Source organism: Mya arenaria, chromosome 3 (assembly GCF_026914265.1).
Source record: "Mya arenaria isolate MELC-2E11 chromosome 3, ASM2691426v1".
Classification (NCBI taxonomy): Eukaryota; Metazoa; Mollusca; class Bivalvia; order Myida; family Myidae; genus Mya; species Mya arenaria.
In genome coordinates, this window is record NC_069124.1 from 77,246,517 (window position 1) to 77,261,713 (window position 15,197).

The 15,197-nt window shown below is 34.8% G+C and overlaps 2 protein-coding genes across 4 annotated transcripts in view; both read left to right on the top strand.

Moving 5' to 3' along the window:
* The window catches only part of LOC128227870 (G-protein coupled receptor 4-like), a 111,412-nt gene that overhangs the window by 46,117 nt on the left and 50,098 nt on the right, over positions 1–15,197 (top strand). The window contains exon 1 of one of the 3 annotated variants that reach the window (XM_052938774.1): positions 1,161–1,221. The exons of the other annotated variants lie outside the window; for them this stretch is intronic. Coding sequence (XP_052794734.1) covers positions 1,219–1,221 — 3 coding nt within the window. The 5' untranslated portion in view covers positions 1,161–1,218. Of the gene's footprint in view, positions 1–1,160; positions 1,222–15,197 lie in introns of those variants that run through there. 3 annotated transcript variants of the gene reach the window in all.
* The window catches only part of LOC128227873 (G-protein coupled receptor 4-like), a 101,555-nt gene continuing 98,493 nt past the window's right edge, over positions 12,136–15,197 (top strand). Inside the window, exon 1 of the mRNA XM_052938784.1 lies at positions 12,136–12,775. The gene's annotated coding sequence lies outside the window, so the exon portion shown is untranslated. The remainder of the gene's footprint in view (positions 12,776–15,197) is intronic.

Genomic DNA, 15,197 nt, shown 5'->3' on the forward strand with positions numbered 1-15,197 from the left:
AATGACCAAATCGCATTCAAACTTATACAACATGTACACTTTGAAGCAGTTAAGTTGTTCCAAATCCTGACATGATTAAAGCCTTTATCAATGTACTTGGGGGGCTTAATGTTTTCGGATATTGAAATTAACTTAGTATTATTTCCGTTATCTTCTTTAAGCTTATACAAATAAAAATGAGGCTTTCAAACGGAAATCGAACATACCCTAATGCGAATGTCTGATACCGTAAATCCTAGGCTAACAATTTTGCTTGAAAGCACAGATATAATTACTGCACTCTACGATGTCTTTACTTCCGTTTCTCGTTCATATACGTGTATGTATGAAAGCTCCTTATTTAAAGGTGTAACAACCTCCTTTAAAGATTAAAATGAGAGAAGAAAGTAGTCTTGCACCGAAAATGTAAATCAAGAATGATTCACATTCCATCAAAGGTTTGTCAAACTCATATATGCATTAATGACCTCTTTTAAGATATCTCACTGAAACCTGAATAATTAACTGCATTCGAACCAGTTCTCAGTGCTCAAAGATCGACGAATCAATTACTGCATTTCGCGTAAAAATATCTCGTCTATGATATTTTACGCATGTTTTCTTAAATTCCATACCATCATGTTGTTTTGTTTTGTCATTCATGTTAACCAGGAATAAAACAATTATAATACTGTTTGCGGATGCCATTTTGCGATGGAGGTGCGATGGAGGTGGGATGGAGATCCACGTATTTTAAGACGCCACATCTGACTATCACAGGACGTCAGCCCCAGTGGGAGTATTAGTCTTATCAAATTGATGAGTATAGTAGACTGACAATGTAACTAGTTAAAGCTACACTGATTTAAGCGTGTACCAGTGTCTATCTCAGAAGACGGTAAGTACTTTAGTGATGAGTTGCAACCTCTGGGGTCAGAGTCAAGTGTTTCACAACAAGAACCTGTTTAGAAACATTACACTCGTGGATAGCGCCTATAACGGGATATAAATGATACATTTCCTCTGAATATGGTATGTACATCATCAGCAAACGTGTTCAATACCAGGACTTGTAAGTGGATATGCAGCTGTTACACAATGGCTTAAATACTTCTGCAATATTTGTTCAGACCTGGGCTTGACATTGTTGCTTGACATAACATGCTTTTTCATCCCAGATAATATACGGATTAAAATCATAAAATGTGAGCAGGGATTTGAAATGAGGCTATACATCTGATGGTTTGTACAATAACGAGTTTTACTCTTATTCGTTACCAGTTTTCCCGCTTTATTTACGTCTCATATTCGGTTAACACTTTAATTGGAGCTCTCACAGATTCGTCAATTCGTTCCCATAAAAATTACAAATTTTGCAAAAGCATAGTAATGGTGTCTTTCAATATGTGATAATTTCATTTAACCGCTTAAGTATGACGATGATAACTAATATTTCTTAAAAATTGTGATAAAATACGTATCTGCATATTTGGTGTGGTCATCAATATGTAACATAATTTCATTTGATTTTGGTGTATTGACTACAAACTTTGCACACATGTTGACTGTGTTAAGAAGACGTGATGTGCAAAAGAAACATTATTTTGTGTAGGATATTTTGAGAATAATTTTCCTTTGATTAGTTTTATGCTTTTTTGTTTACTTCTCTCCATTACTTTATACAATTTTAAGATGCTGAACTGTAGTTAAGAAACAGTCTTTGTTTTAATTTTTAAGAACTACTGCCTTGGGTTTTTCTATTATTCTTTTTTTATATACTTTTCTGCATATGTTTCTACAAACACGCCACTTGGTCGTGATTGAGGCTATATTTATATATGAACTTCTTTAATTATATTTTCCTTACACTGAATGAACAAATACGATTAAAGGTTAGACTAAATAGACAATACATGACCCATTTATTCTGCTATATATACAGCAACGGTCAACTTAACAGTCAACACAAGTATGTGCTATGATTTTTAAAAACTAAAACAAAAATGTCGTCCCTTATTTCACAGATGGTATAGTTCTTATTTCTATTTTTCTACATAAATATCAATTTAAACTTATCTATAAGAGTTACTGATTGATAATATTATATCAAGTTGATACCTATCCTGTTACTGTGTGTTTTATTATATAACAATTTATCATGTAATGAGGAACACGTCTTTGTTGATTAACTAAATAAATGTGTTGAGTCCTAAATCTTTGATCCTGAAAATCTAAGAAATAAAGGTTCTACACACAATTGAATGGCAAATGTTAAATATATATAACACATTTCTAGGTTACACTTAAGAGCTTTCACTGAGCCTTTCAGCATACAAACTGGCGGGCAGGTTTGACGCAGTGTAGTGATCTGGCTTCGAGTGTGTTTGTTGCTCTAGGAATATCGGTTCTAGGATCAAAATGCAACGCCAACGGTATGGCATTTGTGAAGTTAGACATAAATTGTATTTTACGTCAAAACAAATAAGTGTGGCTATTGTATGAGGGTTACATAATCGGACAATTTCAGAATTTATGATAAAATGCAAATGAACACCCGCATTTGATAAATTGAATCAGAAATAATCGAAGGTGTATCTCATAATCATGGTATCATAATAGAACGCGAGCTTTTTGCAGGACTTTCTCTGCCATATGCATATCATATCTAAGTGGATTCAACATTTGAATAATTCATTTCACAAATTTGGATGTATGATGTTATAACTGAACAAATGATAGTTGGCACTAATCTGTTTTCATTTTTAAGTAAAAGGTTCATCTTTGGTGAATATAATTGATTACCGACGTTGTTAGCCCAAATCAAAGATTATTCGAGTATTTTTCAATCATTGCGCCATCAGTATGTTGTATTTATAACGTGTTCTGTTCATTGCAGGTTAATAAATACTTTGTACGAGACTTCGCTTACGTACGCATGTTAGTGACCTCAAATGAGGTATTCTTCGTATCAAACAATACACGGGGTGGTTGGAGCGGGTAGATATATTCGTCAACTTTCTTTGCATATTTGTCACTGAATATATCTGTATAATTATTTCTATAAAATAAAATGTCCATTAAGCCAGTGTCAGGGAATATTGCCAGTTCCACGAAAATAACACTGCTAGAATTTATTTGACGTAAGTGTTTTTAGTTATTAAACTCCTAAAACTCCTTATCAGTTTTTCAACACGCAAGTTACGCAAGTGACCACTGATAATGCACTGTCTTTATGTCAGAACGTTAATAATTATTTATGATGGTCATGGGCACAATGGTGGGCAGGTGTACTGGAATTTGCAAAGAATATGTGTTTATTGTTTTCTTCCAACATGTGTGTATAAACCCTTGACGTTTTCTACTGGATACTTGATGTTTTATTTTCTGGTATACATTGTAATATATAGTTATCAAAAGAATATTTTAAGGAAACACGTTTATGTGGTAAGGTCAATCAGCTGAACACCTGTTTTTAGAAAACACAACGCCCCTTGTTAATTAAAACAAGTAAAGCGGAAAAAAATAAAACTCTATTTGGTTTCGTGTACATCCTGTGTGAGGTTGCATGCCATGAGTTACTGTAGATTGTAGCTCTGTAATACAAGTATATGAAAGGTTCCAGGACCAAGTTGTCGAACGTTCTGGAATATCTCTTTTATCATTCCATCTACATGACCCACTAGTCAAGGAATTTGTTTTAGAGCTGCAATATGACCACGTCATTGTTATAAAGCCGCATATAGGAATACACATATTAGATATTCCAATATTTCTGGGGGTTCTTGATGATTTTTTAGCAAGCAAATGAAAAAGTTTATAAAAACCAATCTTCTTCAAATGCTTATCTTATGTTAGTTTTCAGAAAATAAATCACTGACTTTTATTTACACAATTGGAAAACCGAACGTTTGTATTGGTTTGGTCATGACAAGCTCAGGTGTAGGAATTACCATGAAAAGGATTTTGCAAATTTAATTTCCGAAGTTTGAAGGACTTATTTGCACTTTTTACAATTGGGGCTTCCATTTTTAGCGGGCAAATGGTTATGGAGGATTTTTCAAAATTTTCTGTTCATTAATATTATGTAAAGCAATTCTGACGATTTCAAACAAAATAATTTTGACGACCTACACAATTATAGAGCTGGTTACCTCGGCATGGGGTCGAGATAATCCCGTAGATAGGAACTCTAACACATTCTTATTTGCTTTTCTAAACGGTCCATCTTCCTAAACTTTGTTTATTTATCTCAGTCATGTCGACCTGCAATACATTATTACTGCGGTATGATAACGGCGGTTGGCGATTGGGATGATACCGAAATCCGTTCACAAACAATTCATCTGGCAAAACTGGCATAACGCTGGTAATATGTTATGTTTTCTGATTCCTTATCGTTTTGATTATTTCTGAATTTGATATATATTCCGTCATTTATAAACATAATGGAAACTATTTAATAGCCGGTCTTCGAAGGTGATATGCAGCTGTTACTTCCTAGTTCTAATCACTTCTGCAATATGTTGTCAATACCGGGTTTGTTTTGCCATGCGATCTGGCGAACACAGTTTTTTTAATTTGCAATGTCATTATCTGTTTATAAAGGTCGGACATTAGTTTACGTATATTAAGGTGTGTATAACTCCGTTATCATTCCATTTCGATAATTCAGATTTTCTGACATTATTAGTTTTTCTAGATTTGTCTTTTCAGAAACATCTGAAGAGAAAAAGAATCAGACCTTAGGTTATAATTTTATAAAATAAAACATCGCATTTTTTGCCCTTTAATTTGAATAAAACGAAGCAGCTGTTAAATAGTAATTGGCATGTATTTTTTTATTTATTTGCAAAAGAGGAAGTTAAGGATAGACAAAATGTGCAATGTATGTGAGCTGAAGAGTCGGAAATACGTCATTTGTTTGGATTATCTAATTGTTTTGTATATTTCTTAGAAATATTGTCAAATCTTTTTTCGAAGTTCTACCTTACGCATGATTATTTTTAGTATAGTGCATGCGTAATCGTAGCAAAAGAAGCCTTACATTGATTCAACTTCATACTAAAGCCTTCTACTGCGAATCCCGAAAGTATGAACACTGTCTTAGTAATAGTACAAATTGACTGATTTGTGTTAGTTTGGTTTCCTCACTTAGGTAGTATCACAATTTCTTGTTTGCTATTACAAAAACATCAATAAGCTGTATTATGGCATTAAGTGAAGATATCTGTATTGAGTGATTGCGAACTAAACGTGACGTGTTTTATGATCTGCATATAAGAATGACAATACAATATAACCTTGTATACTTAGATTAAACAATTACTAGGTTAATAAGCAGAAAGTATTGCTTTAAACCGTGTTAAGCTCAGTTTAAGACATAGTCTACTTGAAAACGTATAATACAACTAGCAATGAAGAGTTAATTTGTCTTTTTATGCAAGATTTTTCCGCTTCGTCTCGAAAAAAACCGACCAAACGACTTATAACAATCGGATACCGACTCATAAAAAATCTTAAGAACATAGCCTGGTAACATACATTGAGTTTTCAGCATCGTAATTGCCAAAGCTGGTGCTCTCGACTAAAGCGTGCCTGTTGCTCTTAAAAAAAGGTTCTATTATTGCAAGGGTATGGCATTTGTGAATGAAAACATAAGTATCATTAATATTCAGTATGTACGAAGTAAAGGTTAAATTGTACCAGTGAAAACACCGGAGTAAAACTATCAATTTCATATTCATATATAATTATGAAATCGATTTTAAAATATATTGGTTAATCATATGAAAGATATTTTTCAAGATTTTACTGACACGTTATTACGTTAGACAAATGAAATTGTTGAAGGTATTTCTGTTGGTAAGTGACATGTTTTGGTTAAAGTAAAGTCGTCCAACCGACAAGGGATAGGTGTTGATAAAAACAAAGTTGTCAAACCGACAAGGAGCATGTATTGGTTAAAGCAATCGACATGGGGCATGTTTTGGTTAAAGCAGAGTAGTCCAACCGACAAGGAGCAGATGTTGGTCAAAGCAACATTTTTTCAACCGACAAGGGACATGTGTTGGCTATAAAAAAATCCTACAATCGACATTTTTGTTTTGTTTTGGTTAAAGGAATGTTGTTCAACCGACAAGGGACAGGTCTTGGTTAAAGCAAAGTCGTTCAGCCGACAAGGGACAGGTGTTGGTTAAAGCAAAATCGTCCAACCAACAAGGTGCAGGTGTTGGTTAAAGTAAAATCGTCCAACCGACAAGGGACAGGTGTTGGTTAAAGCAAAATCGTCCAACCAACAAGGTGCAGGTGTTGGTTAAAGTAAAATCGTCCAACCGACAAGGGACAGGTGTTGGTTTAAGCAAAATCGTCCAACCGACAAGGGGCAGGTGTTGCTTATAGCAAAATCATCCAACCGACAAGGGGCAGGTGTTGGCTAAAGCAAAATCGTCCAACCGACAAGGGACAGGTGTTGGTTATAGCAAAATCGTCCAACCGACAAGGGGCAGATGTTGGTTCAAGCAAAATCGTCCAACCGACAAGGGACAGGTGTTGGTTAAAGCAAAATCGTCCAACCGACAAGGGGCAGGTGTTGGTTAAAGCAAAATCGTCCAACCGACAAGGAGCAGGTGTTGGTTATAGCAAAATCGTCCAACCGACAAGGGACAGGTGTTGGTTAAAGCAAAATCGTCCAACCGACAAGGAGCAGGTGTTGGTTATAGCAAAATCGTCCAACAGACAAGGGGCAGGTGTTGGTTAAAGCAAAATCGTCCAACCGACAAGGAGCAGGTGTTGGTTATAGCAAAATCGTCCAACAGACAAGAGGCAGTTGTTTGTTATAGTAAAGTCGCCCACCGACAAGGGGCAGGTGTTGGTTCAAGCAAAATCGTCCAACAGACAAGAGGCAGTTGTTTGTTATAGTAAAGTCGCCCACCGACAAGGGCAGGTGTTGGTTATAGCAAAATCGTCCAACCGACAAGGGCAGGTGTTGGTTAAAGCAAAATCGTCCAACCGACAAGGGCAGGTGTTGGTTATAGCAAAATCGTCCAACCGACAAGGGCAGGTGTTGGTTATAGCAAAATCGTCCAACCGACAAGGGCAGGTGTTGGTTATAGCAAAATCGTCCAACCGACAAGGGCAGGTGTTGGTTATAGCAAAATCGTCCAACCGACAAGGGCAGGTGTTGGTTATAGCAAAATCGTCCAACCGACAAGGTGCAGGTGTTGCTTATAGCAAAATCGTCCAACCGACAAGGGCAGGTGTTGGTTATAGCAAAATCGTCCAACCGACAAGGGGCAGGTGTTGGTTAAAGCAAAATCGTCCAACAGACAAGGGGCAGGTGTTGGTTATAGCAAAATCGTCCAACCGACAAGGGGCAGGTGTTGGTTATAGCAAAATCGTCCAACCGACAAGGGGCAGGTGTTGGTTATAGCAAAATCGTCCAACAGACAAGAGGCAGTTGTTTGTTATAGTAAAGTCGCCCACCGACAAGGGCAGGTGTTGGTTCAAGCAAAATCGTCCAACAGACAAGAGGCAGTTGTTTGTTATAGTAAAGTCGCCCACCGACAAGGGGCAGGTGTTGGTTCAAGCAAAATCGTCCAACAGACAAGGGGCAGGTGTTGGTTATAGCAAAATCGTCCAACCGACAAGGGGCAGGTGTTGGTTATAGCAAAATCGTCCAACAGACAAGGGGCAGTTGTTGGTTAAAGCAAAATCGTCCAACAGACAAGGGGCAGTTGTTTGTTATAGTAAAGTCGCCCACCGACAAGGTGCAGGTGTTGGTTATAGCAAACCTACTTTTGTCATTTTGATGTTTTTGTTTCAACTGATATTTCTTAGCTTAATACCAATGTACATGTTGACAGTTTACGGTGTGTCCATCAATTTTGAGATTTGATTGTCACAGTGTTTTTAGTCCTCGAAAAATAGCTAAGATGTGATAGTTTTTAGGTACAAGTTAGAATCATGTTGCGTTTGTCATTTTAACATAAGTTGTGGCTTCTGTATAATTACGTTTTCTGATAATACATCCTCTATGCAAATCGAGATATTTTAATCCTTTGACTTTCCTGTTTCTAGTTCAAAACAATATGAAAATACAATATTTTGTTCCCTGATCATTATTTACACAGTCGGAAGATCCAACTTTTGTATTGGTTTGTACGTTAGCCGCTCCCTTGTTGGAATGGTAATGGAAGTGCTTCGGCAAGCTTAATTTCCGGCTTTCGAATATCGTATGCAATTGGCTAATCGGAAACGTCCAATAACATCCAAAAGCCTAATAATACTTCATTGCCATGCTGTTGTCGTGTGTAAACAGTTTTCTGATAATATCCTAATACGCGCGTGTCTCGGAGAGGAGAGAACAGTAAGCGATTATAGTCCTCATGGGACTGGCTTTCCCATGCGCGTCCTTGTACAAATATTGCAATAGACGAAGATATGGCTTAAATTTAAGAAAATGGAGTTTAAGAAAATGGAGTTTTCATCTCTTTTTAGATATCTTTACCACCATTCTTCTCTGCAAAAGAGGCACTTTATGGTTTCTTATTACGTTATTAAACGGTGTTTATCGCTACCAATTTGCCAATATTTAAAGCATTGCATTTGGTGTTCTAGAGATAATTATAACTATCGGTCCATCAATGTATATTAGTGTAATTATATTTGAGTCATAATGTCAGAAACATAAAGATCGAGAGATAACGGAGAAGATTTGAACAATTATGCTGTATCAAATTGGTTGTTTCCTTTTTTCTTTCTGATCTTGTCTCTGATACAAGACGTCCATAAGGTATTCGAAGTGCTGGTTGTTAAATGTACATAACATTATGGCTGCTCGGCCAAGTGTAGCAATTTTGTATCAATCCTGCATGACGAGAATGCTTTATCTAGACAGTTAACTTCTCAACAATGAGTAGTAAAATACCTTATCACCTATTCTGGGAAACCAGCAACTACGTATATGATTATATATTAAAGAGATATTGTTGATACTTCGTGCGTTATAAGTTCTTATAAGTCGTTACACCTTGAATACTTTCCGGGATTGATTTCTCCTGGAGAAATTTATTTCGTATTAAACAAGTTATGACGACTTCAGTTATAAGCATTTCACAATTATCTGGTTGCGCCATGTGAAATATGTTTTTATTCTGTAAATGTTCTCAAGCACATAGTTATGTAACACATATTTATTGTTGAATAGCCAAGTCGCTACTTCATGAATTTCAAATAAAAGTTTACTAGAATATACGTTAAACATATTTGCATTTCGGATTCAACGTTCGATTACACTTCTTGATAGAATAACAAAAACATTTCCAAACATAAACTGTAAATTATTTAAGGTGTCGTACATTTCTTGTGTGTGAGAGGTCTAGAGATGTTGTGGATTCGAGCCTCAACAATATTGGCTTCTACTGAGGAAACGTTTTCATGAGAGACTCATATCATCAAAGTCAAGCTAAAGTATAATTGTAATTGTTATAAGCCATCGTGCTTTTTGTTCATTAATATTTAGACAACAACCATTAACTCGAAATAGGAACAATTTAAATCTTTAATTAATATCTTATTTGATTTAGATTTTAAACCAGATTTTCTAAACATTTAGGGAAATTCGCGAATATATGATCGGAAACTATATCATTAGTGTGTTGCTATAGAATAGGTTCTTAAAATTAAGAAACCTGTAAACGTCTCTCATAACGGATCTATAGGAATTGGTGTCTCATCTCTCATTTGTTCATTAAGCTAACCGATGATCTCTTTTTATTTCAAATCAGGTCATTTGTGCTAGAATATACTTTTATACACTTTATATGAGTTAGGTTTGTCGAGGAAAGAAGCCACATGTTAAACAAGGAAATATAATGATATGGTATTTGTGAAAATAAACTGATCAGCAATGCTGTTATTCGCATAAAGCTGTTGATTTTTTGTTTTGATTCCCTACCTCGAAAGTTCATTATAATTTCACAGGAATAGAAGAAAAATGGCAAACCGTTTGGCAGCATCCCAATCTGCTTTTTCCAATGATTGATAAACAGACATAATTTCGCTTTCCGCGCAAACATAAGCAATATATTTAATTGTGCTGTTCTTGCTCTCGTGACATCGGATAGCTACAACTAACCAACACATCTCCCTGACTGCTACCTAATTTTCCGTTTACGGTGGTGCTTTTTTGTGTTGCCAGTCATTTTGGCCAGCGGGCACAATGGTAATGCAGTATAATGATGTCGTTTGTCGATGATGCTGATAACGAAAGATAATTATAAGCAATTCATGTTCGATGAAGTGCACTGAATCGAACGTTATTCCGTTTCTGTGACGTATGGAGCCAGTCGTTATTTGAGTTTTATATACACCATCAGTCATTGATGTGTACAGCAAGTGTTCAATACTTGGACATTTTGTGATGCAGCTATAAGTTGATGTCCAAATTACGTTCGTAATAGTTTGGCAATGTGGGCTAATTTTGTCACTCGATCTTTCAATCGAATACTGTGCCCGTCAATTGTAGTAAGTAACGCGATTCAACAAAAGGCTTAGTTTATTCCTCGGCTTATGTACGCGTCCTCTTTGGCCAGCTGTTTTGGTGTTAGTTTTCTTTTTTTTTCTAAACTGTACTGACCTGGGTTCGCTTCCCACTAAATTCAGTTTTTATTCTTGGATTGTATTTGTTGAATCGGTATTTCGGTATCAAAGAGGAATAATATAAATGTATTCAGATGGATAACTTTTAAAAATAATTTTGTTACAAAAACATAAGCAAATCCCTTGAAGTTCTAATCATGGGTGACCTAAATGGTTTTTGCATTTTGGCATTTTAATTATAATGCCTTAATCATTCCAGTATTTGCAAATTCTTATAAATTGACTTATTCAATGAATTCTGCTTCAATATAGATTTGTAAGTAGGATTTGCTTATGTATCCGTTCTATTATTGTTAATGTGATGTAATGCAACATGCCTATACAGTTCGAGTTGAATTTAACATCAGGATCTAATTTAATGGGGTATGTTTCCTTTTAAATCATTTGCAGACAAGATGCTTTATACAGAAGGAGGTGCAATGAAAGCAAAACTTATACGTTGTGTGCAAAAGGACACTGCATTTGTTTCTTTTTTTAAATAATGAATACATAATATATTTCGTGAAAATTAGAATCCTATTACGCCAAATATTTTGGCACTTAAATATATTGACCGCAAAAAAAATATTTTTTTACCTTTTACAAATAAAGACGATGTTTACAGCGGTATTTCGTTTTTAAACAGCGTCTTAAGCAGTATTTGTTATGTGGGCTTCAATTTAATACCATAAAGTGTTCGTCTTAATACATGCCTGAAACACACGTATATTTGATCCATCATAAAATAACCATAGTTAACCGTGCAAATCCTAACGACTTGCAGAGAATAAGCGTTTCTTGAAATTTTGCAAGATTGCAGCGAGTCATGAACACATGAAAATCGTTAAAAGGTCTGATTGATCAGCTTGTAACGAATGTTATTTTAGTATTTTTGTGGCTTAGTTAGCTAATTTATTTATTAAGTTCATGAGCTATTCAGTTTCACTAAATATATGAGTATTAAATAACCGTTTTTAAAGACGCAGCAAAAGGAATTCCATCGACATTACGTCATCGCCAAATACCCTTATATTTATATATGAATTTGAGAATCCAATGTTGATATATTTTACATGAAGAACAATGGTTAGTGGGGTTTCTTAGATTTATACCATTGCTAAATGTATGCGTCACTTGTCACGATAAAACATCGATCACTGCCCAAGTGTTCGACAACGTGACATTTTAAATGTTTGTTCCGAAAGAATCGCTTAAACTGTATGTTAAAAGTGTTGATCGAAACTTTAATGTAACGAATATGTTTTGATCACATTGTTCATCTGCTCATCAATTCTATTAAGAACCCCAGTTTTGTATAAATCAGCACCTATTTTGTGTCGACGACATAATACGAGCATTGTAACATGCATTTTTTTAATTGATACGAATGAATAAAATCTAACCCAAACTCTTAAATACCTCATAAAATAGCTGAGATAATGTAACCAGGTTCCATAAGCTGAAGAGCTTTCAACATCCTAATTGCCTTGCAGGTACAAAACAGTGTGGTGCTCTCAGTTCTGCGAGTGTTCGAAGCTCTTGGAATAAAGGATATGTGCTTGCAACGTTATGTCATCTATAAAAAAAAACCAATAAGTTTTAAATTAAGTAATTACGGATTATATAGAGTTGCCGTGGGTTAACAGTTTTGGATGAATATGTACCAGAATTGTTTTTTTATTTAACTTCGTTTACTGAAATTTCGTTTCATTGATTAATCTATGAATTTCATAAACAAAATCCGTTTGCAGAAAATAGAGTATTGTATTTTCCAATGAAAATCACTGCATGCCTTATCAGTGTTAGCAAAAGCGAATGACCATAGATAACAATATGCTGTCAATATGTCAAATATATATAATTAATCAGGCTACACTGGCACGTACAACAATTTTATAGTGGACAAGAGCCCCATTATTTGAAAAAAGTCAACCATATACGCTGATAGTAGGCTCTAGGTCGTGTCTATAAGAATACGTGTTGCTTGCAGTTACAAAAGATGAATAGATTCATTGCTCAGAACAATTGAGATGAAAGAGATGACATATTTCTTCCGTAGAATATCATTAAAACTGACTACTCTTTCTTTCGGATAGTGGTTTGATAATCTGTCATAGGATCTGATACAACAATTAAGGATACACGTTTGTGCAGTAAGGTAGGAAATAATACACTTGTTTATTTCTGTCTTTCAAAGCGTTTTATGTTAATGATGACAATAAAACATAGGAAAAAAACAACAACAAAAACAACACTAAATTTAATTGATATTCATATCGTATAAACTTTCCGTTGAATAACTGTTCATCTTATATATGATAAAAAATGAAAGCCTTTTGTCGGTGTGATAATAATTATTATATTTATATGTGCAAATCAAGCTGTTCTGCAGCCGATAGTTTTGAAAAACGTTTTGGGGTTAATACCAGGAGGTATCAAGCGTTTAACGTGTACTTTGATGTAGATGTTTTGGAACCATTACATTAACACCACAATGAATGTTTAATGATTGACCATCATTCAGTAATGAGTAATAGTTGTATTCGTCTGTACATAGGGGATATCGTAATAGGACGCTTTTCTGGTGACTTGTATCACGTCGAGTTCTGTGTGTAAACACGTATCCTTCGAGACCGCAGGTCGAGACTGATACGTAATGTTTACTCACCAAACGACATGTGATACAGGTCACCAGAAAAGCGTCCTATTGTAATATTCCATTTATTATGTACCTGCCTATTTAATTCCTTTTATTTTTCGGTTTTTATTTACATTTAGCACCATCTGTCAAATGCGCATATGAATTCGAATGTGTTATGTAGTTTTGTGTCATGAAGTCAAGGGAGGCTTTTACAGCGAAACGAAGTCAGAAGTTACGGTATTCACTTTCTTGAGCAAAATAAGAACAAAATAGTTTGTTTTTTAGCAAAATTATCTGACTGCTTATACGAGAACAACTATTAAATGTTACAGCACAAAAGAAAAAAAAACAAAAAAACGGCACCAATTTTACGAGTATACACTAATCGTCATTTACTGTAGACGTAACACGGCCATTTTTAACAAATTAAATATTCGTGGAATTTTTTGACAATCATAATATGCAGAATCGAGAGAGTTCGTGAGTCAATCGCTATTTCTATCGATGACGCGAATTCGCCTTCTTCGTTGTATTGGCGAGCTTTTCGTTATCTCACTACCAAAATGTTGGATAGATGATATAAGTGTATCAAACAGTTTTATTTTTTTGTGAAACGGGCAATTCAACCTTGTTAAAAGTAAAAAAAAGTGTTGAAAGCAAAAGAACCATGGTGAGCTACAGCTTTTTGGCTTCTAAACCAGGAGCCATTTTTGAAAAGGTAAATTCCCAAATATTTAAACGAATTAACTACCTCTAGCTTTGTGCCATATAGATAGAAATCCTTCACTGTTTTGCGTTCCTTTTCAAAAATCATTACCTTAGTTTTAGACGTATTAATTTTTAACTTACAAATATTGCAAAATAGTTCTATATCATTCAACAATAGCTGTGAAGCTGATGAATATTTTGCAAAAACAACTTGATCATCAGCATATAACAGTAGAAATAGTTTTAATTCACCTATAGAGAAGAGGTTGTCTATATTAGCATCAATATTGTCTATTAAATCATTCACGAACATCATAAATAACAACGGAGAACTAGGGTCCTCTTGTTTCAGGCCTATATACGAGTCGAATAACTGAGATTATTGTCCTTTAAGCCGAACACATGATAGATGAATACATAGATTTTAGGGCTTTGACCATTTTACAATTAATGTTATGTAACTTTTGCCGAAGAAATGTCTATCAATTTTGTCAAAACAACGCTCGTAATCGATAAACACACAATATAATTTTTCTCCGTGATTAAGCACCTTATTTATTATTGCATTTAGAATAAATACGCATCTATAATAGATTTATTCTTTTGAAAGCCAAATTGTTTAGCACATATTGTATCGAAGTCCTTCGTCCATTTAGTAAGTCGATTTAGTAATATTTGTGAGTAAATTTTGCTTAATAAATTTATTAAGGTTATACCTCTATAATTTTGGGCTAATTTTGGGTCTCCCTTTTTAAATATTGTTGTAATATTTCCCTCTCTCCATGACAAAGGGTAGTATCCTGAGTTATAAACATTATTAAATATGCGTAAAAGAATCGGTGAAATGATGTCAAATGAAGCTTTAAATATTTCTGCAGGTAAATTGTCCAAACAGGGGGCTTTGTTATTATTTTGTGACGATATCGCAATTCATAGCTTTGTTATCGCTATAAACTTTTGTCAGTTTTTTTATGCGAAATAAACTACTACTATTGTTTAGAGGGTATGTACCAAGTTCTGAGTAAAGCATGTAGCGTGGAGTACTCTTTCTAGTATATGCAATCCGAAGCAAAAATTACAATGGAGTTGCTCGAACAGATTAGGTTAGAATGAGGACAATGGTAGCATCAACGATCTTCAGTTGTATGTCCATATGCAAGTCTAGGTTATTAATTTTAAGAAATAGAACATACAGACATTTGTTAGCCTGGCTAATGAAATATTTACGGCA